General features: G+C 39.9%; 2 protein-coding genes across 3 annotated transcripts; one reads left to right on the top strand and one right to left on the bottom strand.

Moving 5' to 3' along the window:
• The first annotated feature begins 6,579 nt into the window (after positions 1–6,579).
• Positions 6,580–7,833, top strand: LOC146699954 (uncharacterized). The gene is made up of 4 exons (XM_085469901.1): positions 6,580–6,782; positions 6,883–6,984; positions 7,275–7,466; positions 7,580–7,833. Exons 1-4 carry the CDS (start codon positions 6,615–6,617, stop codon positions 7,769–7,771), a joined length of 654 nt encoding a protein of 217 aa, XP_085326027.1. The 5' UTR covers positions 6,580–6,614; the 3' UTR covers positions 7,772–7,833.
• Positions 7,834–7,908: 75 nt separating this feature from the next.
• Positions 7,909–27,076, bottom strand: myo1ca (myosin Ic, paralog a). 2 transcript variants are annotated; one of them, XM_085469899.1, is made up of 34 exons: positions 27,012–27,076; positions 23,380–23,568; positions 19,421–19,829; positions 16,770–16,928; positions 16,561–16,676; positions 15,688–15,886; positions 15,422–15,502; positions 15,116–15,295; positions 14,936–15,034; positions 14,631–14,738; positions 14,463–14,534; positions 14,259–14,378; positions 14,063–14,145; positions 13,813–13,918; positions 13,640–13,720; positions 13,461–13,552; positions 13,284–13,378; positions 13,113–13,159; positions 12,891–12,971; positions 12,672–12,777; positions 11,993–12,110; positions 11,804–11,917; positions 11,607–11,683; positions 11,302–11,370; positions 10,919–11,003; positions 10,662–10,821; positions 10,465–10,548; positions 10,225–10,318; positions 10,074–10,129; positions 9,854–9,989; positions 8,948–9,018; positions 8,769–8,866; positions 8,596–8,695; positions 7,909–8,483 (listed from the first exon to the last, which is right to left on the bottom strand). In XM_085469899.1, exons 3-34 carry the CDS (start codon positions 19,436–19,438, stop codon positions 8,457–8,459), a joined length of 3,132 nt encoding a protein of 1,043 aa, XP_085326025.1. In that variant the 5' UTR covers positions 19,439–19,829; positions 23,380–23,568; positions 27,012–27,076; the 3' UTR covers positions 7,909–8,456. The 2 variants fall into 2 exon arrangements, with proteins under 2 accessions (XP_085326025.1, XP_085326026.1); XM_085469900.1 differs by lacking the exons at positions 19,421–19,829; positions 23,380–23,568; positions 27,012–27,076 and adding an exon at positions 17,655–17,808.
• Between the last annotated feature and the right edge of the window lie 324 nt (positions 27,077–27,400).

Here is a 27,400-nt window from a genome sequence, read left to right as displayed (position 1 = left end):
CGCTCTGGTGTTAATACTTTGCATTATACACCTGCTTTTTCAACATATTACACACACATTTCTGTTGATAAGCAGATGGAGCAAGTTTATCCAGTTACTGAATTACAAGCATGTCTTAAATCTAAACAAGCAAGCGTGAGTGCCTGTGCAAAAGCAGAAGTTGGAGCATTCAATGCCACAATCCCAGGCGTGGACATCCTACCAAATTCACCCCAAGCCACAGAATGCTCGGTGAAACTGCAAAAAACCCAAGAGCTACACCTCTACAGGCCTCAGTTAGAATGTTAAATATTAACGTTCATGGCAGTACAATTAGAAAAAGGCTGAACAAACCACAGGAGTTGAGGAACAATGTCCCTTGGTGCAGATGTGCAGATGTCTGACCATAATACAAAGCGCACCAGTGGAAAGAACTTGCAGCAACTGTCAAGCACGGTGGTTGAGGGGTGATGATTTGGGCTTGTTTTGCAGTTACAGGACTCCTCTGAGTATTCTAGAGTCAAACTTGAGGCTGTGAACCCAAGCACACTAGCAAATTTATAACAAAATGACCGAAGAAGAAAAGAATTTAGGTGTAGCAGTGGTCCAGTCAAAGTCCAGACCTCAAGCAGATTGAAATGCTGCCGTGGGACCTTAACATAGCTGTGCACTGAAGAAATGCCTGCAAACTTCATGTTCATGTGCTTAGTTTTCACAAAACAGAGTCCTGTGACAGACTTCTTTTTCTCGTGACTGTATGTGTTTACAATAAGCCGAAATCTGGGTTTGCTGTTTATAGAAAAAGTTGAAAAACTGGAAGAAATTCATAGCAAAACTAAAAGGATGCTCAAAACCACAATTGCATGAAACACAAATAAGCTGAGAGTAAATTGTACAAAACGTGGGGGATTTAACATTACTGTTTCAAGAAAATAAGCGAAAACAGGTAATGAAAATGAGGGAAGCCCTTTTCCGACTTCACCCCTTCCCTCCCCACTGACCACATGACAGTTCACAAAGAGCTCAGCATTTTCTTTTTCATAGAGAAGTAAGATTTTTATGACCGGCATCAAAATCAGACCACTTTATTGTCTTGTAGGTTTTATAAGCTTGCAGTGTACATGTCCCTATGAATTTTCAATAGTCTCTTTATGTAGTGACTGTGGTGTGATTGAGACACGGTGGGTCCAGAGGTTGTTACTGAGAGCCATCACACCACATTCCACACATCTTCCCCAACCCTTATTCCCCGTGTTTTAACACAGTGGGCATGATTGCGGATGCCATGCACGTGCGTGCGCACGGCACCGCAGTCCACGCTCCACCACAGTGACATTATATTCTCCTGAGAACCAGCCTTATTTCCTATGTCTTCTATAATGGACATTTGTTTTTGATCTATATCGTTTGACTCATTTGAGGTACCTTACTAAGTCTTGATGTACGAAATAGAGGACATCCTGGGCTTTCCATTGATTTCTCGTGTGTTTGATTAGCTCCAGAGAGGAAGGAAATCACAAAAAGGTGCAGTTTTTTCCACGGTTCTCAGGAGGATATTGCAAAAAGGCCGAAATCTATCATCAACCCTTAACACTAACTTACCTTGAAGACATCAATTGATATAAAAAGGCCAGGGTTACAGCATTGGGTTGATACTCTCCATCATTTAGAGGCTCAAAGGAAATATTGAAAGTACATTTCCATTGCAACATGGATGAAACCCATTTATGCTCAGTTAGAGTGTCTAAAAGACAAATGGACCTGAAACCCCTTTAATTTCCTGCATCTAAATTTGGATACAAATTAAGTTACCACGTTTGGTGATATTGAAAAAAAAAATCCACAAATTTGTTACTTCCAGTGCACACTGTTACCATACTTCTTTATTATTACTTTGATTTAATAAAATTCTGAAAAGCCTTCAGCTTGTCCGATGTGCTTTGGAGGGAGTACTTACAGAAACTAAAAACAGAGCTCATAGATCAATGTCTCTGCACTGACTGAACTATCAGCCTTTGCAAAATGCTATCATGTTAAGCTAATGAAGTACTTTGTGTGATTTTAAAAGAATTATATAATTAAATAATGCTTATAAAAAGTTATAATATTAATGTTTTTACAACTTAAACTGCATGGGCAAAAGCACCGAGCCACCCAGTTGTCACACAGAAGGAAGGGTTTCCATGGCCTTGAAGCTCCCAGTGCACAGTTACTGTGCTGATGTTAATAGCAGATGAGGTTTGAAACTCATTTATTTTTATTCATTTAGCACAATGTTGGTGACTTTTGTACTACGCGCCTTGCACTTGGCGACTCCTCTCTCGTTATATGTGACTCTAACTTTATGTGGTCTGCTATGTGCCTGAGTTCCTGTAGTTCAGCTTCACAATATTACCACTTACTGCTTACATCATGGGATATGTCTGAGGGAAGAAATTTCACAACATGACTTGTTGCAACAGCGGCATCCTGTTACAGTATCACACTGAAATTCTGTGAATTCTTTAGAAAGACTTATTCTTTCACAAATGTTTGTGAAGGCAGACTGCATGGCTTAATGCTTCATCTTATACCCATGGCAATACGACTGAAAACACCTGAATTCCGAGATTAAGGGCAAGGAAGTAGTACCCTAGTTCGAAATGACAAGTGAAAAACTGTAAACCAGAATCAGAATAACTATGTGAAGAGTTAAATAGTTTTACCTAGCCCTCATTTGTTTGCGCAGTTCAAAGAAACTTTAGAGATTGTTCTGGAGTTAAACAAACCAACACTGATATAGACGTTTAGCATATCCAGTCTGACTGTGTGAAATGTTTTTATGTAACAGCAGATACTTTAAATAAATGTAGGATAACCTGACGTCTCTCTAGCATTTCCAAATTAAAAGAATCCTAAGTATCCAACATTTTAAATCTTTATACTGTATGTTTAACAAGACTCAGTGAAAAAACATAATGTGTAATTTGATTTATTGTAATCTTTGCTTTATAAAAAAAAACAACAGTAGATGCAGAAAAAGAAAACCAGCCAAGTATAAATGCATAATTTCACAGTACAAAGTACAAATTTCAAAATCCCCACCATGAAGGTGCATGAAAGGCTGGAGCGTTAGAAGTGAATTAACCTGACCCCACGAAAACATTCGTACCCCGTTTTTGTTATATACAAGTAATCCAAGCTAAATAGAAATCCTGGGGTGTTTCTGCTGTATCGCTGTAAAAGTCAGGTCAGAAACGTGTTGTTTTCAAGACTACAAAGTGTGCAGCTGGCTCTTGTTCTTCTTTCTGCCAACAAAGTGTCCCAGTTGTTTCTATGAACTCTGTCAGACAGGTGAGAAACACAGTCCTGTACTTGTGCTAGAAGCGTCATCAGTGGAGTCTAAAAAGGCCGCACAGGAGAAAGCCAGTCACATTTGGTTACAGCAAGTTAATAACAGATTAATAACCAGCAGCTAGTAAAAAAGCACAGACCAAAAACAGAATTATTATGACTGTCTAGATAAAAACAACCTGTGGCTTCAACAAGCGAATTCACTGAAACCATAACTTAAATGCCAAAGTGAAACTGTCACACAACAAAGAGGTAGGGTGAAACCTCCTGTCAATAAAATTTCTAGGGATAAGAATTTTTCATAGTTTGAAACCAAATGCATATCAGAAATTTCACAAAAACATACCGACTCTGGAAATTTGTCTAAAAAACACTGTGTGAATACCCAAACCTAATTTAAGATCTTACAGAATATCTTTATGTTCCTCTTCAGAGTTGTTCTGAAAATGCATTTTATTTAGCTTAAGCTTGGTTGTTAGTAAAGCTGCCCATTTGAGTTTCCTCCACTGTCTGAAAGATCAATTTTACACAGAGTAAAACAACACAAAAGCAAAGGTAAACTGTTAGAGAAGACACATTGCTCTGTCACAAGATAAAACTTGCTTCTGTACTGAAATTTACTGGCTGAAGTTAGGAAATTAGGCAGCAAGACAAATGAAAAACAGGTCTAAGCTAACTCATTAAAATCTAATATTAAAAAACTAAATGTAATATTTATGTAGAACATTATTTACACATGAACGAAATATATTGTGATGGGTCTCATGTAGCATTACCTGTTGAAGTTTGTCTTACACAGTTTCAACTGGCACACTGTGAAATGACTCTAGGAACATGTTTTTATATAGTCAATGAATTCTGCACAAAAATAAACCAAAATAATAATCATGTGAGAATTATTTAAATCTGTGATTTAAAAAAATGCTGTGATTTGTACCAAACAGTCAGAAATTGATTTAAGTTGCGTCAAATGTAAAAATTCAGCAGGCATGTATTTTCCGCACTAAAAAACACAAACAAAAAACAATCAGATGCACTTTCCATGGCATCGTACCGTGCAAAACTATATTTGGTCCAATAACGACGGATCAAATTTCAACATGATAACAGATTACTGCTCCGGCTTTCTTTTCTTTTAATCTCAGGTGACTTCCAGTACTGAAGGCACTGAATTCATGTCTGGTTGGGAATTTACCTCAAAATCATTATCAACCCCTTTACAGTTAAGCAATTTTCTGGAATAGAACTTGAATGATTTTGATTTTTACTTGAAGAGACCTGAACCTACCTGAAAGCTGCAAAATACCTCAAACCAGGCAGCACAAATTTCAGTAAAATATCATGAATTCCTAATTATTTAATTTTATTTATTTAAACTGTGTTTTTTTTTTAATTCTTATAAGGGAATGCTGATATCAAAACAGGTACCTTTAAGGAGGATACAAGAAGAAGGACTCAAAAGGATTTAGGATAACATCATTCAAAGATATATATAAATACATATATATTACTATTAAAGAATTCTGGATCTTTTTTTCGTTATATATATGTAAAACGAAAAAAAGATCCAGAAGTCTTTAATTATAATCTGTGTATAGCTTTCAAGTGATGCAATTGATGACATCATGGGTGTTTTTTTTAAAATTGGTCTTTTTTTCCATCTTGTTTCCCTGACATTCAGTGAAACTGCTTGTTGTAACTTGTCCACATCATGAGACTGAAATATTCCCTAAAGATGCACAGTCAAAAAGTGTTTGATGTTGATGAAGTGTTTTTCCACCTTTCCCCAGTAAATTACTGGACATTTCAGGAATTAAGAAAGTTATGTTTTTATTTATTGTGTAAACTAAACACTGAGCATTGCGGTCAACTTGCCAGAGTGGCAGTTACAGCTCAAACAGATGATTTTTTTTAAAAGTAGATGCTTATTCTCATGCTTCCTTTTCTTTTCTGTCTTATCAATTCGTCCATGTTTAAATGACCTAAAAATGGACAGATTTGTGAGTATAGAGTATAGAAATAGAAAGACACAAAAGAAAAGCAGTTTACAAGCATGATGATTACAAGTGTGTGTGTGTGTGGGGGGGGGGGGGGGGGGGGAGATAGCAAAAAATAAAGACGGCAGTCCTATTTTAGTTTCACAGTGAATGACTTTTTCTGAATCATACAGTCACCACAAGATGCTTAGTGAGAGAGAGAGCGAGACGGCAGAGAGAGGAAAAAAAAAACAAAAAAGTCCAGACACCGTGTGAAACCGAAAGCAAGAACATGAGAATATATAGTGTTTGTGAGTGCCAGTAAAGCATGAAATTATCTTGCTGCGAGTGGCACTACACCACTACTCACTACTCCTCCGAGGTAAGCCCATGTTACACTAGTTTACAAGAGTCTGAGGGTGTTTGTGTTTTTCTGATAGATATCAATATCAATATCTATATATGTATATATATAGATATTGATATGTGTGTGTGTGTCTGTGTATATATATATACATACATACACAGACACACACACACACACATACACATATATATATATGTGTGTGTGTGTGTGTGTGTGTGTGTGTGTGTGTATATGTGTGTATGTATGTATATATATATATACAGTGTGTTTATGTTTGCTTAATGACTGTGCTGTCTTAATGTACATTGAACTGGGAGATCAGGGAACTGTTATCCTTCCAGTTAATAAGTGATTGACTGACTCAGCATGAAGACTGTTTTGCATCGAGAGCATATGTAACAACAAAAAGAAGAAACTTTTTTTTAAAAAAGGAAGATTTTTGTTTCTTTTTTCTGCTGATTAATTACAACTGAGTCAGGAAACCTGAAAGGGACAAGACATACAACGCTTCTAATTACATGATTCCTGCAGTGGCAACCACCTGCTGAAGTCAGTTTTATCTGTACTCAAGAGATTTGACTTCAGGTCTTTGCACAGACACTTTTAGGTGCAAGGCTGAAAAAGAAGAGGACATAGAAAAAAAAGAGCTTCCTTTTCACAGTTTAACCATTTATTGGAATTTAAGAAAGAAAGCATATGGATGTCATGTGGCAGGGGATGACAGATGAGGCGTGGAATTTCTTAGAGAAATGTTGTTAAATTTCCCATCTGCCATATTCATTTTCTTCAGAAGTGTTACTTTCTATACATAGCAATTTTACAGGAAGTCCAAGTCAGCTTATTTTACTTAATCGTTGGGAGTTTAAGCAGCTGCACAAACTGTTCGTTCATTAGTTTATCCCATGAAGGCGCATGTGGTCGCAGATGATTTCTAACCTATAACTCTGGTCTTGTCTCCGATGTTTCAGATGGCTGTTTGGAAAGCCCTCTTCCTCCTCTTTTGTATACTGGACTGCATGGAGCAATCCGCCTCATTACCAGTTGCTCAGACTAATTCCCTGTATCTTAATTGCTTCAAGCACACAAGGTCCACTCGAACTCGTGTGCAACAGCTGCTAGGGAAATATGTAAGTACTAAATTTAGTTCTACTCCATGGTCTGACACTAGTTGTTTTTTTTTTTTCTCAGCTTAAACTTATAAGTTATTGTTTTGTGTAATATTTATAGAAGGAGCAGCAGCTGGGAAACGGGCAGTTTGAGGACAGAAGCCGACACTTGAAGGACCTGCCCTCACTTTCCACAGAATTCTATCGGTGGATTAATCTGACGGTTAGTAAGTCCCTCTGTGTTTCAAAACACTTTCATAGAAAATCATTCTCTGATTAACTTTTGGTGTTATTCTGAGAATTTCTTGTTTTGACCTTTTCCATTATGAGGAGAACAAAAAAACAAACAAAAAAAAAGAAAGAAACCTGATGACTCTGTCAGAAGGTTTGCTTTTACAGAATAAAAATGCTTGTAAAAATTTGCATGGAATTCCCCTTTTTGAAACTTCAAGCACAGATGGGGTTGTGCAACGCTTCATTATGTAATCATGTGCTTGTCACTTGTGCGTTCAGGAGTGGGAACGACTGCATGCCGCTTTCTGGGACATGAAAACCTACTGGAATATGCTGGAGTGGAAGAGAATACAGCTGGAGAACGAGGAGAAAGATCAGAAGATGGTGCAGGATGCTCGGACAACTCTAACTCAGAACATCAGACACATTCAGCTGGACTTGCGGGACCTGATTAGCCAAGTTAGCACTCAGGTATCAACAGTCTTTTTACTGAAATCCACCCACATTTCATCATCCCCCTTCCCTGTGGAGGAAGTGACATCAAAAATGGTCTGATATAAGATTTGTTTTGCTTTCTCCTCTAGATGAGCTCTTTGAGAAGCTCTTGGAAAAGGCCAGCAGCTGCTTTGGCACAAACACGCCTGAACCCAGCAAGCAGGTCCAGGACAGTATGGGACAGCCGAGTGGAAGGTTACATCATCCTGAGGGATCTGGACCTTTACCTCACCAAGCTGGCAAGAGACTTTCTTTTACTGGCTACGAAAATACAGTCATGACTCAAAACTGAAAAAAAGACAACACACACACACACACACATGCGCACAAAGTCAAAGAGAAAAAAGGAAGAAATAGTTGAACTGACTCTCAGCACTTTGATCAAACTGGAAAGATTGTGATAGTTTTCATTCAAGTGTTTTTATTAACATTTCGCGAGGGGCTCTGATTATTGCGAGTCTGCTTTTTATTCCTTCTCATTTTAAGGGCTTTCTTGGGTATTTCCCAGAGTTTCTGTCTCACCTCTGACTGTAAGTTAGACATGAGCTTTCAGAACGGCGAGAACGCTTCCCAACATCCTGTTTTTCCACCCACGCCCTCGATCTAGTGGACTTTCCAAAGATATTTTGCTATTTATTGAAATATTTATTACAATGCTATTTATTTCAAAGTGGTTTATTTTAATTCTCTTGCAATATGTAATACAGTGTTTTACAGAAGACATTTTATATTTGATAAATATTTTGTATTTTTTTCAATAAAGAGTTACAGCATTTGAAATGGCGACTACTTCATGTCTTAATTTTCATCTTTGGTTATCAATAGTTAATGCAACACTGAAGATAATCTTGTTATAATGAAGATGTACAGAATATGAATCAATAAGCACTCTGTCGGGCATGTTTTGTATTCTGTGGTTTTCTCCTGTAAGCTGCAAACTGATCAGTTAGCTGGTTTTCTGTGTCTTCATGTGGCGTTGATCTGAGGGGCAGTCTGAAGAGTGAAATCAGATTGAACACAGTCAGCTATCAAATGTTTTTGGTATCAAAACACCCCTCCCTGTCTGCAGGCTCCCCACATGATATCAGAGCAGCCGCTGACTCACCACTAGCAAATGTCCTCGTCTGCCTTTGGTCACTTTCAGCTCTGCGCCCCTCACAAAATCAATTATTCCTTCCTTGCCTCGGGCCACAGTAAACTGGATGCTGCGTGCCAAGAACAGATGATAAGATGGACTGATGGTGACCACCACACAGAAGCAGTCAGTCTGAATCTTACCTGCCCGGGTTGATGTTGACGTTGCTGGTCTTGTTGGCCATCATGGCTAATTTTGTTACCAGCTCGATCGAGTGGCTGCAGTGCAGCAGCAGATCCCCCTGTGGGAGAGACAGCGGGCTTTAGAGTGGCTGCATGGTTGCTTTATTCCACACAGGCATGACTGTTGTGTCCTACTGTACCTTCTGTTTATTGTCCTCCCTTGTGATGTGAAGAACACACATCCCATCACTGAGAGAGCTCAAAGCGATATCTGTTTCAAGAAAAAACACAAAACAAATCACTAAACGCACACTGAACAGTCACAATGTGCATAATGGAATACCTAGCAGTGTTGTGGTGACCTCCTGAACTGTAACACGAAGCCATTGCAAAAGTGCCAGAAACCTTTAATAGCAACTTGAGGCTAACTCCAAAAGCAAGTTATTCCCCGTAGACTCCGATCTTAAAAGTCCCCAACTTTACAACATCTTTTACAGTCTGGTGCAAAACAGTTTTGATCTCTGTGGATAGTTTTCCCCTATGATAACAACTGTATGGGGCAAATCATTCTTAGCTGATTCATATGCACAGCGGAGTTAAGTCTGTGACCGTTATGAGTAACGAGTGTTCCTGCAGAGGCAGCTGCTGTAGTCAACAGCTGCCTGCTAGACATCCCCTCTGTTGATTCAAGTCTGCAGAGAATTATCTGACTCATAACGACTTCCCATGTAAAGCCCATCCACGAATTTGTGATGGTTTTTATTACATTGTTTTACAGCACTAATTAGAATACGTGCGTGAACTTGAACCTGTATAGTTTGCTAGCAGTAGCTGATAAGTTCACAGTCCACTTTATCATCCAGATATGGAAACTTCTGCTTGAGAGTCTCTAGAGACTGAGCTGAAGTTTCCAGAAAAAGCCGTTTAGATTTTGTGACCGCAGATGGACGTTTAAAAAAACAGAAGAAGCAGGATTTAAAACTGTAAAGATTCCTCCCTTACAAAAAATATGCATTTACAAGTGATGAATTCAAGAACATTATCTCAATAACTATCTCAATATACCACATTTGTAAAACTGTCCCCTTCTCAAGGCTGGTTTTCACCTCTCAGAGCTGTGTAGTCGATCCTCTGCTTGATTTTGGTCTTGTCCACCAACACAGCAAAGGTGTTAGTGAGGAGCAGCTGGCGAGGGCGCGGCTTGAAACCCCTTTTGTCATACTTTATGACTGAAACACCGTACTGAAAAGGACAAGGAGACGCATTACTCCATAGCAGCATTTATTATCGCCATCAGGCTTTAAACAAAAAAAAAACAAACCCTACCTGCACTTTGTCATTGCCCAGAGTCTGGACGACTTTGAGACTGATTTGCTCACGTTCTGTATAAAGCAGTAGAAATGCTCTGTGAATTTTTTATGCTTGCCAGTGGGTGGTGGATAACAAGTGCAAAGACAATGAATACATAAACGTGTACCAAGCCTGGAGTCCAAAAACAGCTTTCCAACACTCTGAGGGTAGCTGTCTTTCTGATCCTTGAAGATCTCACTGGCTACAACCTTCTGCATCATCTAGAGGACAAACAAAAATCAAGTGAGATTTAAATAAAGATTAAAACAAAACAACTAAATGAAAGCCAGTCAGCTGCAATCTGACCATCTTGCAGGAAAATACAAGAACAAGATAACAGGTAGACCATCTTCTGTTATCAGTGTACCTGCTTCTTCCATTCGGGCTGGACTCTCCAGCAATACTTTGTGACCATGTTCCGCATGTGCAGCCTCTGCAGGTGCTCCGATGCCTGTAGGAGACCAAAGAATTAACAATGCAGACTATCTATTCAAATATCATATTATCTGTGTGCAATGATCTTAGACAGCGGGGGGACTCAATTTGAATGTGGGGTTTTTGCACCTCATCGAGAGACGGAGGAGGTGTCGGCCAGGATTTGTCCAAAACACTCTTGGGCAGGTTTTTGCGTAGATTTTTCAAGAAAGAGTAACGAACGTGATCCAGGAAATAGTCATTCTCAGGACCGTATTCCCCATGACGGTAGATGAAGCCTTTAATGAACCTGGGAAAAAAAATGCAAAAATCATGATGGAAATTATTATATTTTGCAAAACACAGCACCAAAAACTAGACGCCAAAAAAAAGTTTCATTCAAGCACCTGCGAATTAAGTCAGCAGCCTGGCGACGCCTTTTAGCTCTCCTGCGTGCTTTCATCCCTCGCCACCCCGACTGGATCACTATCACTATATATATATACACACATGCACGTATAAACACCAAGACAGCTCTTATACTCAGCCAAAGAGAACACCCCAACGTTAGTGCAGCAGACATATAAAGTCAGTTTAGACCCACAAAGGAATGCTGGGGAAATGAAACAAAGCTGTATTGCAGATTTATGCATTTGTACCAAGCAGGTAGGGCCAATGTAACAATACTATACAAACACATTAAACACTTGTATATTCTCATTTTAGGGGCTATTCTTTAAGGAGAAAGGTGGCAAAGTATGAGAGCGCCAACAGCTGGAGGTGGTCTGACCTGCACGTCTGATGCGTTGGTACTTGGCCCTCTCTCTGTAGCCTCTCCATGATGTCTGCAGGGTCAGTGCTGAAACATGAGGAATATAGTTTTACTGCGTACCTTATGATTGTGTTTAAAATGTGTTCATTTTGATGATTAAAGTCAGGAGCTGTTTCACTAAAACCTCCCAAAAAGCTGAAGCTTCACATCTTTGACACTCTAAACTCATTAGAAGTGTGTTTCATGAATATTTGCATCACTACCTTATATTTTATTTCAGTTGTGACGCCCTCAGTTTGATAATCCTTGCTATTGCTGCTTACCTATCTCTGGCTTTTTCGCTTCTAGAGCATCTTCAGTATTGAAAAGAGTTTTTGGAAAACGGATGAAGATTTTTGATCTACAGAAAGCAGCCAAAAAAAAAAAATTGTGATCAACACAAAATCAGTGTGCCTTTCAATGGACACTTATTGCAATGAAGTGTGATTAAATGCCTTGCATACAACATTAAACAAGTTACCTCCCCAGTTTGTACTCTTCATCTTTGTATCCCAGGTGCTTAACCAGTGTCAAAACTCCATCTGCGAGTCTGCCATGCCAGTTGGGCCACGTCTCAGGACACAGGGGCTTATACCTAAGAGCATTTATGAACGGTTACAATAAAAGAAGAATGAACATAAAGTAAACAGCCACTGCAACTGTGAACTACCGCTGCAGGAAGGCTTCAAAGCGCCGACGATATGCAAAGCCAGCTCTCCTGACCCTCAGGTTTTCCATCAGGCCCAGGTACTTCACCTGATGTCGAACCAGAACTTCATCAAACCTTCCTGCAGGGACAGAAACCGTATTTATTAGTAACAAAGAAATATTTCTGGCCAATGATATGAAACGCAATCCACACAGCAGGATAAGCTTCATTACATACATTAAGAAGCTGGGGGTTTTATTTATTTGAAATAAAAAGGACATTTTTATTAAAAAAGTTGCGACTAAATCAAAATTCCTTTTGTTAGATTAACTTATAACCTTCTGTAATCACATGCTAGTTTGTTGTTGAATCAAACAAAACACATCTTCCACCTTTACTATTAGAGTGTTTAAGAAGGTATTTCCTTTTCTGAGAGGTTTTGATTGAGAACGGGAAACGTAAGAAAAGAATTAGGTCAAACATAATTAGTTTATGAATCACCAACTAAACATCATTTCTAGTTCACTGCCGTGTGACAAAACTGAGAACACAGCAGCCAGTATTAGACGGGTAACCTTTACATTGTTTTTCTTGATCTGTATTTAGGATCTTCTAATAAAGCCTTTATTTGAGACCCGGACCCTCCCAAATAAAAACGCTTATATATCCCAATTAATATGACAGGATGTGAAACATGTACCTGGCTGCTTGGCGTCATTTGGTTTGATACAGCGCACGTAGGATGGCTCTTTAGACCTGAGGATTTCTGTAAGTTTCATCAGGCTGTTTTTGAACTGAGTGGCAGCCTAAATGATCAACAAAAGAAAATTAAATGATGTGAAATTCTCAGAGTGTATTTTCTGTTTTTTTAAATCATGCCTACAAATGATCAACATAGAGAGTGTGACTGATTTGTTACCATCTCTGGGCGTTTCTGGTCTATGACTTCCTCTCTGCGGAAGCAGTGACTTAGGATCTGGTTGTCTGACTGGCACATGACCTGAACAGAGACCAAACCACAAAACCACAAGTCAACATTAGATGTCCCCCCTCTTCCTCTTCACTCAAGCAATGGCAGGAGACAGAGTGGTTTTCAAAGGTTGCGGTGAGGCTCTACCTTGTCCCTTTTCACTATCCTCACCTCTTTCAGGTTCCTGTTCAGCAAGTCATTGTTCTTGTCGAGGAAACCTGAATGGAAGCAAAAACACGGTGATTGAGGAATAAGCTGCTTGTGAATCATCCTCTCTATGTGTTGTCTCATAACAGGAAATGTAAGTATGAATACGCTATTGATCCAGCCTTAACAGTTTACCATTGACATTGTAGTTGACCTCTCCGGCATAATGCAGCAGTCTGAACTCCTCCCTGCTCATCACCCTGCGAGTCTTTCCATTTGCCAACTTGTGCCTGAAATAAACACACACATATAGATTTACTCACATATATTGTACAGTACAAGTACAAGTCTTTGATATAAGATGATGCTTACGTGACAAAATGGGGATGGCCGCCCACTGTGTCCTCCAATTTCTCTAAAAAGGAGACATCACAAGTTTCTCCGGGCCTTAGGCACTCCTCGTCCTGTAAGTTATTCACGCTATTTAATTTCTCAAAAAGGGAAAGAGAAATAAATAATCAAAGATACAAACTCAACGCTGTTTTACGCACCAGAATGGAGATGATGCCTTTGTGCTTCTCTTCTATCAGGTCACAAATGATCTTGTTGTCAAAGTATTGCACAGTTTCCCACTGCATGTGAAAGGAAAGAATGTAGTTTTAGCATCGAAATTCGATATCAATAGTTGTTTCACACTGACTACGCAATTAGCAGCTGTACTCACTGCAATTCCTTCCGTCTCATATTCTTCCTGCTCAGATCTGAGGGTCAGCTCTATAAACAGCTGCTGGAGCTTCTCATTGCAGTAGTTGATGCAGAACTGCTCAAAACTGCAGGCGGGAAACTTCTTTTAAAACAGAACAAAACTACCACACATTGCAGGGACACTGAAGGCTACTTTTGACAGCGAAACCGGTTGACGAACTGCGCTAAGAAGCAGATGACGGTGAAGAGGAAAAGAATATAATCCATACCTGTTGTGCTGCAAGACCTCAAAGCCATAGATGTCTAGAAGCCCTATAACTGAGGAACCTTTGCTGCTGTGGTAGATTTCATCCTGCACAGCATATACAGTGCACATCATTCAGACAGAGATAGAAGACAACAACGGCCTCACAATAAGATGGAGGAATTTCTCTTGTTATCTTTAAGTTGTTATGAGTGCTGCACCTTAAGAGCCAGCGACTGGTTGATCTTCTCCACCAGCCACGTGAAGGTCCGGCCATACACAGCCTTGGCTAAGGCGTCACGGGCAGCCTCCGCTTGCTCAAAATTTAGCGGGGTGATCATCTGCATAAACATAAAAACAGCCCAGTAAAAACATGTGCATCGAACAACTGAAAACCTGAGGAGTGATGATGAAAAGATGATGACCTCCTCTCCCTTGGCTGTGAGCTTCTTGTGAGTGAGTGCCTCCCTAAGGGCTGAGCCATCGACACCCAGCAGCTGGAGAACAACAACACATCTGCTCTCAGTCAGGCTGTTTTGTAAGATTTCTAAGCATATTTAAACATCTGTCAATACTAGCGGGATTGTACTGACCCTTGCAAGATTAGAAATCTCAGTGGTGATATAGGTTTCACCTTCCTCCCCTTCCCCAAACTGCGTGTTTCCCAGATGGAGAACACTGGCGATGATATTCAGCAATTTCTGACGCGGGAGACAGAAAGAACAGCTGGCAACAACCTCACAGATGAACAATTTGCTTTTCAAATGCGTCGATGATGATGTAGTGTTCAGAATAGCATTATTTATACCAAAACTGTCAGAAAAGAGCTCATTAAGGATTCCAGTGTTGCAATGATATAAAATGATTTTAACATGGTAAAACTCTGACTGTTACTGACCTGCACTTCTTCTTCTGTGAAGCCAATGACAGGAAGGGCCTTCATCACAACCTTCCAATTATTCTTGTCACTTATGGAGCTGACTCTGGGACAGTTGCCCTGAAAAAAGAAACAATTTAAAACGATGCTAAAACTAATGGCGCAGACAATTTGTAATTCTTGAAACTGCGCGACACACACCTTAACCAGATAGCGGTAGTTCTGGGGGTTTCTTTCCAGGTTCAGTGTGTTGAGTTGGTCATCTTCTCCTCCATCCAGAAGCTGATAGAAGATGTGGAAGTTTCTCTCGCCGTGGTTCTGATGTACTACACGAGATTTCTCCAGCAGGTAGTTTAAGATGTGACCACCCACCGGTGCCCCCTTGAAGAGGTTACACAAAAAGATGAGAGCTGAGAGCAACTATTAAAGTTTTCTTCTAGAGTTGTTGCTTTTCGATGCTATGATGACTGATATGATGTTATCCAATATATCAGTTTTAGCGTTTACCCTAAAGTCAAACTGAACATCCATGTATTTCCCAAAGCGGCTGGAGTTGTCATTCCTTAGTGTTTTTGCATTGCCAAATGCCTTTGTAAAAAAACAAAAACAAAAACAAAAAAAACACAGGAAATTAGAGAGAGGAAGTGAAATTAAAAGAAAGAATGCAACATAAAATCCCACAAAAATCCCATATAAAAATAACAGATAAGTCAGATAATATCATGCACTGCAAATACAGGCTAATCAGCTTGAAAAGCCTAATTTTTAAATACCTCCAGGACAGGGTTTGACTGTAGCAGGCGGTCACCAAGTGCTGCCATGTGATCATTAGTGGGGCAGGTGACAGCGTAGTAGAGGAGGATCTTCTTGGAGGCCTCTGTTTTACCTGCTCCACTTTCGCCTGATATGAGTATACACTGGTCTTTTCTCTCGGTCCGCATGGCCCGGTAAGTGTTGTCTGACAAGGCATAGCTGAGGAAAAAACAAAAATGCAGGTTCAGCTACAGATCAACATGCAGGTAAAACACAGCAGTGGAATAAAGTCACACAAAAATCAGCGTAGATCCAGAAAACCCAAAGCAAATACAGAGAGGTTGTTGTTCCATCTGCAGTAATTTGTATTTGGTAGTAGGGATCTGTTATGGGACCTCCCTGACCATATGTGTGCATATGTGGAAAGCTTAAGGTAGGGAGAGCAGTAAGATTACTACTATGATTATAAGTAGCTAGGGTGGGTTTCCAAGCAGCTTGTAAGGGTTGCTGCAGCTGTAGGGAGCTAAAATAATTTAAATAGCAAGATGAGATTTACGGATATGTGCAAAAAGCAAGCTCAGATCAGCCAACTTTACATAAAGCCACTTTCAGCTACTCTGTTATTCACAAATGGTTGGCACAGCGAGTAGCTCCACATGATTAATTTTATAATCACTTTATAAATAATATATAATATTTCAAAAATATCAGATTTAGTTCATAATTATCTGCTCATGTGATTTTCTTTCTTCTCATCCTGACTGAATATTTAGGGTTTTTTGAGCTGTAGTCAGACAAAAGGCAAAAACTGAAGCAACATTTAGTTTTTGTTTGGTGTTTATCAAACTGAACCATTAATAAAAAAAACACCTGAGGAGCCTGAAGTGACTCACATGTGAGGCGATATTTCGTAGAAGCTGACCCCTCTGTAACGATCCATCTGCTGCTTGGAGTAAATCTCTAGCTCTTTGTACGGGTTCATCGACACCAACACTGAGCCGATATACGTCTGACATCAAACACAGGGAGTAGACACCACGTTCAAGTTATGGCTTATCACATCACGGGAAATGTTTTAGAAAATAGGAAGAAAAATGATTACATAAATGAGGTTTTCTCTGAAGCGCCGCCGCAGATTTTCTATGAAGGCTGCCTCGCTGTTGTAGTTTTCCAGCAAGACAAAGTCCTGCACCCCAACCCTGTCCCGGGCAGTCAGCGCACCCTCCATGACCAGACGCACTCTTCCCTCAATGTCCACCTCCTACACAGAAAAGGAGAAAAAGAATCGTTACAAACGTACATGGAATGTGAATTTCTCTTCATTCTTGAGTCACTTCCTGCCTTAAATGGCAATCGAAGACAGGTTTTTAATCTTTCTTATAAATATCTAACATAAGCAATTACATGCTGCTGACAAGCAGGGGGCACAAAAGGACAATTCATATTTCCAGCTTCACCCAGCAGTAAACAGGTTAATACGCAGCGCACAAGAAAACAATAATTACCACATGATTTTGATGGCACGATATTTATTTCAAAACACTTTCAAAATGCCAGGGCAAATGAATCAGGCCTAAATCCCCCAAGCGGCGCTCTCTAAAGTTTACAGAGTGCTTCTTGGCTGTGGAAACAAGTCCTGCAAGTGCACAAAGAAGAACAGTTCCACCAAGCATGCCAAGATTAAACAAAGAAGTAATTTAAGGAATCCTAATGATAAACAGACAGGATAGACTCCTCTATTTTTCGACAGAGACAGTGTATTATCATGTGTGTACACAGTACACAAAGTTTTATATCACCAGATGGGGTTTAACTAGAAAAATGTGTGTACATGTCAACCCCACTGTGAAGATAAACATCGTAGTGGAGACAGAAACGAATTACTAGAGAAATTCTTAGATATGCCCTGAAGTCAGATATAACATACACACAACAACATGCAGCATCATGCAAAGAGATAAAAGAAATGTCAGCAGTCATTACTTACTGATGAGAAATATCCAGAAAAACACTTGAGCGTATATTAAATGCACAATATACCACAGCCAGACAAAAGGTGCTCTATGTTCGGTATCAAAGGCTCATTTAAGAAACAAGCCCTACTCTTTCACATTCATAAAATACAAGCAGTAAGTGGAACAAAGGGGTTAGACTTCCACAGGACGTTTGTTTTTCTTGAACGCAACAGCCTCTCGAGGGTCTCATTTGGCCGGCCAACGCTGCTAAAAGGTCATTATCTCTGACCACTTCATGCAGGAATATCCTTAAAAAAACAAGAGGACAACAGTGGACGACAGCCAAGAAGTGAACGCAAAGAAGTCACCGCACACTTCCACTGCAGGCCCTCCTCTCTGCTTCACCTCGTATTATTGTTTTCCCACTTGCAGGTGGGCTTCCTACAAAAAGCAATTACTGTTCAAAGTCAGATTTTCCAAAAGGATATGTCTCAAGAATTTCAGGGTCAGATTTAGGGCATGCTTTCAGTGATTTTGATGCAATTTGACATTCTACTCATTCTACTCATATAGCAATGAGCAGTGCAGACAAAAACTTATCCTTGCAGTACTTTTAACAAAGGGGGTGCAATGATGTAGCAGGTTTTCAGTTTTCAAATGTTCTGCAACAGCTGTAATGAAAAGTGCCTGGATAACAGTCAGTGTATGAGGTTGCAACTCATCACATTCTGTACAGTGTCACGGGGTCTGCCACATTATTGTGAAACTCAAGAGTTCATCTCAGTGTGTTCTCTCGCTGTAGATGACTGGGCCACAGTTGAAGCTCTGGGCTTTAAAGGACTTGCTTTGCCTAAAGCTTTCATTTCAGCTTCCTTAGCCCTCATACCTTAAGAGTTTCTGTGCTGTGGAGTAGCTGCTGTGCTCAGAGTACCTGCACAGTGTCCAGCTTGAATTTGTAAGGATCTTTTTCAAGTTATGTGTTTTTGCTTTCTTTCATTACAAGATTTTTGTCAACTTTATTGATCAGAGGCCTCATTCAGTACTCTTCTTTGATACCAAAATCAGAAAGATTGCTACCACTCGTGTTGGAGGTAATATGTGGTTCAGTTACGTTAAGGGCTATAGCTCTGGGATGGAGATTTAACCAGAATCAAGTGTAATCCCTGTAGCTTTGTTTTCTGTGAACTGACCTGAGGCCTCCTTTTTACAGCACCTTGAGTGTGATCTAGCTGATGGTGCATGAGAGCTTAATGTAGGATTTGACTCTGAGTATCAGGGAACTTCTGTGAAATCTGCAGGTTTGTGGGTGCAGCTGCAGCTGCAGTAAGAAAGTTAACAGCAGGACTTGGCCCTAGGCCTCATGACTAAGCTCTGCAGGGCCAACTTCATTTCGGATTGTCTTCCTTATAAGGCATGCCCCACCACTCTGTCCCAGGGATAAGCAGCAGTGGTACCATGGTGGGCTCCTGACCAAAGTTGTGCCAGCAGGGATATAATGGAAAAATAGTGTTTATGTTTTTTTTTTTCTTTTATCCGGACTGCTTGAGTTAAGGCTTACACAAAACCCCAAATATACACTGACTCATACACAGGAAAAAAATTCCAAGTGACTCATTGTTCTGTTTTGCTTTTCCCCCTCTGGTGTCTCCATGGCAGAAAGAGGGAATAGGTTGATCGGATATCGACTTTATTGTATCAGTACAGAAAATGCTTAAACATAGCCACAAGTAACCACAAATCGCGAGTAGGTGGGCCGCAATAAAAAGGAAAATAAAACAACGAGCATCATGGACCTTACCCTGGCTTGGTACCTCATCCTGTCCTGTTGTTGCTGGAAGAAGGTTGAACTGGTGGTTCCCCCTCAGGCTGGTGCTCCTCCTCCTGTCTCACAGACTTCTTAAACGCAGCTTCTCATCCACCTCTGCCCATGGGCAACACAATTAGGCAACTTTACGTCTTACCCTTCGGTCACTTTCTCTGTTTCTCTCTGCCTTGGCGTCTCTTCCGTCACGTCTTTGCGCTTCCTTGCTTGACTCCCCGGTGCACACACACTTAGGCCAAAACTCAAGCGGCTCCTCTTGTTTGCACCTTCAATTCATCTTGTCCATGACAGGTCAAAGTAAATCACCGCCTCTCCGTGATTCCCTGTCCGTCCTTCTGAACTATTCTGCATGAAACAAGGGCAGGAACTACACTCACACGTCACTCTGAAAGAAAAAAAAAAAGTCGAGGGAAAGTATGCTGTTGGATAATGAGACAAAAAAGAGGGCCAGAGAAAACAGAGAGTGGAGAGGGTTTGGAAAAACTTGCTAAGAGCCCCAGACTAAAAACATGTAATCACTGTGCAGCTATTAAAAAAAGAAAAAAAAAAAAAACAGAAATCACATGATTGGCCCTTAGGACATTCTTTCCTTCCCTCCCTGTTAGTTTGCTCCCTCCCTTTTCTCCCACAAGCCGAGGCAGATTCACATGGGATGTGAATTATGGAAGTGTTTCACCAGCAAGACTGCCTGTCTCCTAGTGGCTGTCATCCACTGCTGACGAAATAACTTACACCATCATAGAAATATCACTCCGCAGATATATTAATATGAAGTGTTACATTCCCCATCTGTTTCCTTTTCCTGGCAACAACCACAACGCAACACATTTTTAACTTAACACTGACTTAACGTATGAGCCGTGCGCATGAATTATCAGATTCCTCTCTTATTATCCTCCCTCCTATTCAAGGCATTTTTTTTATGTGTGTGTGCTTTCAAGGCCACATCACCTTTCTAACAGAACAGCACCCTCCTCTGGTTCCCCACTCCTCATCTTTCCTCTCACTTCACTGTAGCTTAGGCTGTTTCCATGCCACACCCACTTTCACATGCCAGCATCAAATATCCAACAGAGAGGAATCTGAATAATGCTGCCCAGATGGGAAAACCTTTTACATTTTTTTCCCTTCTTACTCTCAATAGTGCTTAAAAAGAGATAAACAGTTTTGTATAAGCAATAAACACAAATACACCAATTTTAAACCAGTCAGCCTCACTTCATAATGCAGAGGTCTCCCTTACGCTATCAGAACAGCTTTGACGCTTAAGGATGTTGATATCAAACCTCAGCCTAGCATGTGCTGTGGTTTTTGATTCTGGGAGTTGGTGGGATTCTTTGTGTCCTGTGTGTTGTGAGGTGCGGCCTCTGTGGTGTGGGCTTGTTCAGCTCATCCCACAGATGAGCTGGATTAGGATGTGGAGAGTCTGGAGGTTGGATGAATGCTGTGGAGTCTGTGATCTGTTCTTAAGGACTATTTGTGGTGTGATGCATTGTCCTGCTGGGGTAAGCTTCTACCACTGAGGAGTGCTATTGTCAATGGAGAGGTGTGCATGCTCTATTTAAATGGCTGGTTCATCTTAAAGCATCATCCACATGGATGCCAGGGCCACATGATTCCCAGCAGAACATTGAATTGTAACAAGAAGATACATTTATCCACTTCACTTATGAGTGGTTTTAACATTATGGCTGATCACTGTATGTCAGCTGGTGTGAGTATTTCTCGTGCTGCCTCCTAAAGTATACAGGAAGTACTTCTTACATGAGTACACAGATTTATGCACAACATGTCCTTTGTTTACTCGGTTCTCTCACCGTACCCCCTCCAATTGTGTAGCTCTATTCACTGCAGGTCAGCTTTATATGAAGCACAAAAATAAAAGGAAGTGTGTACAATGAGCTGATAATTGATCATTAAGTTGGGTCATAAAAACCACAGCATATTCTCCTTTTGAAGTCAAACAATGTGGAAATATTCTTTATAGTTTGGTGGCTTGTAAATGATACTTCCTCTTATATGATCATTTTTTTTCTCCAAATACCTCTGTGGTAAAAACTTAATTCCATTTGCAGTATTTAAGCTTACAGAAAAGTCCATTTAAAGCGTTCTTACTATACAGGCATCTGAGACATAATATGCACCAGGCTGACTGCTGGCAGCAAATATCCAAGATACTGAATGTGCAATGACATGCATATGTAAAACATGAACGCACTTTCTCAACATCATCTGCATTTTTCTGCTCCACAGACAGTATACGTAACACTGTCAGGCTCACGCCCAGGAAACTCGCACATATACTAAAGTCAGTGATGAAGAAATTGCAGTTTCATGGCAGAGTCCATTCCCACCTCCTAAGATATGCTATTTTCCAGCTGAGTTGTTTTTCAATCATTGTTCCTATCTTTGTTTAGCAGTTCCTGTAAGAGAGATTTCCTTCCTGTTTCCTGATGTTCAGGATCTTCCTTTATTAGCGGGCTTTGTGTTTGACTGTAATGTGATAAATATTTTTCTAATTATTCATTACATCTTCTATAACTGTATATTAGCGCCTTAAAATAAAGGTTAAGTAATGTGTATTGATGACCTGGGCTCTAATCCTTACCTTAACTAAAATATGTTGACAAGACTGAGCTGATTGACTCAAACTAAGTTCCTCTTACAAACACACCCCTCAACGCTTCATCTCAGATGCCCCACTTCTGTCAAACTCGGTGCTAAAACGCTGTAAAAATATTCTTTTAGCGTCTCAAAAGCAAGTCAAGTGAAGCACATCTCTGCCATTTTTTTCCAGCTGTTTCCCTAACAACCCTCTGCCTGAGTTCAATTTCAGATAATCACATTATAAACTCAAAAAGTAATTCTGAACATCTGACACATTATGGAAGAAATCCAGAGATCCCAGCCTTCTTGTCACAAGCTGCCTGTCAGCTGTGGAGACGAAGATTTAATAATGTTTTTTTCTCATTTTGTATTTAAGTCGCTCGGGTTTTCTGATTCAGTAGAACAATAAATCATAGAGGAATGGTGTTTTATTTGCTATGGAGGGAAAAGCGGTGTTTCTCTCTTCCCCTCTGTTGCACACACACTATGCATGAATATTATAAATTTAACTAAAACCACGAAGGACATTCTAATATCGTTTGGGTTACCTCGCCTGGCTAACCCAGCTGTTTATTATTCCTCCGTGGGGAACCCTATTGTCCATCTGCACTGAGCTCCATCAGCACCCATCTGCTGTCCCTTTCACCTCACGCTCACCTCCGCTGCCTCTCATCCCCCAGATCTCTGTTACACGACAAAGACCGCTTTATAAATTGACCAAGGTGTAAAACTAAACCCAACAGAAGAAACAAGCTGTGGAATAACTTACAACAATCCAGAATGAACATGTAGTACTGGGTGTAGTAATCTATTTCCTTCAATCTTAGGTTTTTTCACTTTTAATAAGAAGAAAAGGCAACACGAGGATGAATTTCAGTATTTGTAGCTCGCCCTGCGTGATCATTTCACCATAACAAGCATGAGTGTCTTAATATGTTAAGCCTTATTTGATGCCCTAAATTAAAGGAAGGCTTAGGGCTCTGCCTAGTGGTTGTAATATCAATTACAGTGAACAGGCTCCTCTGCTATTATTTTAAAGGGATGGATTACCATTAAATTTGGTTCCCAGAAAGTGAAACCTAATGTTTCGTTTTCTGGGAACATAAAAATACGATTCCAGGACTTTCCCTGAAGTCTACTGGCATTTAAGATCTAGCTCCATGTTTCTTCCAGCTCTGTTGAGCACAAAAACATTCACAGAAGCGTACTAAAGTGCAGTACAAGCAAACATCTAATAGATCACAGAAACACACACAGAGACATATAAATATATTGCACATAAATGTCTGTAATGTAGCATAAACATAAATAAAGAACTATATGCTTACCTGGTCTAAGTTTTTAATCAAATAGAACATAAACATTTTCTATCAGGCTGAACTCCAGAAGAAGTCAGGTCATAGCCACAGCCTCGGTTACTCGTGCAGCTCCAGGCGATGCTTGCAGGCTACATCAAGGCTGGCTTGATTTTCTACAGCAGCGGGGACTGAATGCACTCCAGTCCAGACCTGCACAGTCTAAACAGATAGAATTACAGAAAAGCACAGGCACTCTAGACTACAAGGCTGAATTTTTTTAAAAGGCTAAAATCTGTGACCAAAAGAAGACTTCTCTGCAAAGGAAATAGAAAATGTCAGGCCATTTACAGACTCTAAATCCACTAGGAGGCAGTAATGTTAAAGTTAATTGTCTGCTAAAAGTAATGAGATATGACGCAGATGACTGAAGTCAGCCTCTGTCAAAGGTGGAAGACTTGTATTGTACTTTTACTGTAGAAAACAGACCAGCTTATGGCTTCCTGTATGAGTTTCCTTTACTATGTCACAATTTAAATGAATTTTATGTGGTGCACTTTTGGGAAACTCAATGACTCAGTAATGCCAGATCGTACTTTGTCCCTGTTTACTTAGTAAGTTTTCTGGGGGTGTTTGCAATGAACAGTGTTCATTGCAAAAAATAAAAAATAAAAAATTAAGTATCGCATCTTATTTCAAACAATTAAAAAATTCCAGGAGCCTGGTAAAGAGCTAGGGCAGCCTGAGGGAGGAGGCTGCATTAAGCAGGCCTGTGAGTTGGAAGGGCAAAACAGCTCCACCACTGAAGAGACTTGATCTGGAAGGTCAAACGTTTGGAGACACCAATTTAATGGTTTTTCTTTAATTTTACTACTTTCTACTTTTTAGACACATACTGAAGACATCAAATATATGAAGCAAGATATATGGAATCATGTAGCAAAGACAAAATGATAAATAACTCTAAATGTGTCTTATATTTTAAATTCCTCAAAGTAGCCACTCTTTGCTTTGTCGACAGCACTGCAAACCCTCGGCCTTCTCTCAATAAGCTTCACGATGTAGTCACCTAAAACGGTTTTCACTTCACAGGTGCGCCTTGTCAGGGTTCATTTGTGGAATTTCTTGCCTTCTTAATGGAGTTGGGACCATCAGTTGTGTTGTGCAGACGTCAGGTTGGTACACAGCTGTCAGCCCTATTTGACAACTGTTAGAATTCATATTATGCCAAGAACCAACCAGCTAAGTAAAGAGAAGCGACAGTCCATCATTACTTCATCATTAAGAACTAAAGGTCAGTCAGTCTGAAAAACTTTGAATGTGTCCCTAAGTGCAGTCGCATAAACCATCAAGCGCTACGACGAAACTGGCTCAAATGAGGGCCGTCCCAGAAAAGGAAGATCAAGAGTCACCTCTGCTGTTGAGGATAAATTCATCCGAGTCACCAGCCTCACATATTGCAAGTCACCAGCACCTCAGTTTAGAGCCCACATAAATGCCACACAGAGTTCCAGTAGCCAACTCCTAGCTTCCACAGTCACCCGACCTAAACCCAATCGAGATGGTTTGGGATGAGATGGACCGCACAGTGACAGCAAAACGGCCAACAAGTGCTCAGCATCTCTGGGAACTCCTTCAAGACCGACTACCCGTCTACCTGAAGCTTATCGAGAGAATGCCAAGAGTGTGCAAAGCAGTAAAATCAAAGCAAAGGGTGGCTATTTTAAAGAATCTATAACATAAAACATGTTTTGAGTTATTTCACACTTTTTTGTTTACCACATATTTCCATAAGTGTTTTCATAGTTTTTATGCCTTGAGTGAGAATCTACAATGTAAACAGTCATAAAAAGAAAGAAAAACCATTAAATGAGATGGTGTGGCCAAAATTTGGACCTGTAGTGTGGGTTAACACACAGATTCTGACAGAAGTCTGACTGTCAGTGTCAGATATGGGCAAGCGGAGCAGGAAAGCGGTGTCCTGGATTGCTGGGATGGCATGGCGGTGGCAGTGGTGGGAGAAGAGCAAGGCTGGGGTGAGCCACTGGGAATCAGACAGTTAAATAAAATAATAAAAGTGTAGAAAATGATGTATAAAACACTGGACACAATTTTCAGGCTTGTGCCCTGCATCCTATTATAGATTTATTACATGTAAAGTACAACTGCACATGAATTAAACATAATCTTGTGCTGGGTAAATGCTCTGCAAAAAAGAAAAACTTTTATGAGCCTTTACTCAAGTTAAATTTACACCCCGTTTAAGCGACTTAAGAGTACACAAGTTGTACATTCAAAATAAGCTACCTAAATAAAATGTCCTTATTATGTAGAGACTGGGACTTCTCAGAATTACAATTAGGCCATTATTTTATTGGATAATTGCAGCTGTGGAAGACTTTAATCACTCGTATACTGCTGTGTCATTAGATGTATACAATTCCATTTATTTTAAAGCTGACTTATTATGTTGCAGATAAATTGTATGGAATATAACAAACAAATGCATGCAAAAAAAGTAGAACTGGAAGAGAAAATACACAGTACATTAAACCTGCACTTTAATGAAGCACTTGAGTAAATGTACTAAGTTATGTTCCTTTCCACAGCTACTGTGACAGTCAGCGCACATTGGTTTTATTACTGTTTTATATTTTTTCACTGGTTTGATTGTGATTTTATTTAGAATTTTTACTTTCAGTTCTGCTTACTTTTGGTTAGTTTCCAGTGTGTTTGCTAGTTTCAGTTCAGCTTTTATTTTTCAATAATATTCATTTTTGTTCTGAGTATAATTCAGTTCACTGACAGCTTAAGTTGCAATATTATTATAATGTGGGTATTAATTTTTCAGGGGAAAGTTTTAAGGTCAGAATAGATATTGCAATATAAACACAATGCCACATTATAAAGATTAAGGGGAAAGTAAAAAACAAACAAGCATAAACACACTGAAAGAAACTCAAACTAAAGGCATTTCCTCTATATTTTATTTCAATTAGTTTTGTGAGTATAGACAATCAACTCAGTTGGTTCTGTAGCTTTTAGTTTTACTTTTTTGCCACCATATGCAATGTTTGTTTAATGCCTAGCCTAACTTCTTAAAGCTTGTCCATAACACCAACAACAGCAAAACACCAACAAAAACATAAGATATAAAAGTTAAGCTAAAAGTAAAACATTTAAAGTTAAAACGGGTGCATTTTGAAATGGGTATAAAGATAAACAACTGTAAATGTTAGTTTTTCCAGCAACTTTGCTTTACTTTGACATCTAAACTCATACAAAATATATATGTTTTGAAAACTAACCATAAGTAATTTACTTTTTGGTCTATATAGTTCAAACTTTTCACTTAAGAGTGGTTTATCCTTACTAAAAAAGCAGACTGTCAATCTGCATGCTAGCCAACAACAACTTTATGTAGCATTGCTGTATGCTAATTACAAACCTTTATCCTGATATTAAATCACTTTTACACACATAAAGTTCACAGAGAGGATGCAGACGCCCTCTTTATGCAGTGTACTAGTTAACAGTTTACTTTAAAGAGCTGCTGTAAGGCGGGTGTTGTCGAAATACTCGGACTGAACGTGGAGAAATCGATTACTTCTCAGTAACGACCTCTCCGCATAGTGTGGCGAGCTAGCAACAGCGAGAGCGCTGACCTGCTGCAGTTGTGTGAGGGCGCCACTGGGAGAATCCCTCTCTCCGCTCCCTCTGTCTCCACAGCTCCGTTTTCCCAAAGAAAAGAAGAGGAGAACTAGGTCCGGGGAGGAGGAGGGCCGCCATTACGGAAAGCTGACAGAAATACCACTTTCACACGCGCAATCTGCTCCTAAATTGATCGGGACATGAGCAGTTTGTGTTGCAGCAGAAGGCATTTCTTAAGCGAAACAGCACCGGCGATTGCATCAAACTCACCGTTGTCTCGTGTGCGCGACCGGCCCAGCGTTATGTGGGCACAACAATGGACAGAATAATTATTGAAAAAGCAACGTGGTGAACCGGGAGGAGAAGACGACTGAGTAGATTTTTTTTTCCTTTTTTTTAAACA

Source organism: Copadichromis virginalis, linkage group LG10, assembly GCF_057382275.1.
Source record: "Copadichromis virginalis isolate Kocher_CV1m ecotype Utaka linkage group LG10, C_Virginalis_male_GT1.1, whole genome shotgun sequence".
Lineage (NCBI taxonomy): Eukaryota > Metazoa > Chordata > Actinopteri > Cichliformes > Cichlidae > Copadichromis > Copadichromis virginalis.
This window is presented reverse-complemented; position numbering and strand designations above follow the sequence as displayed.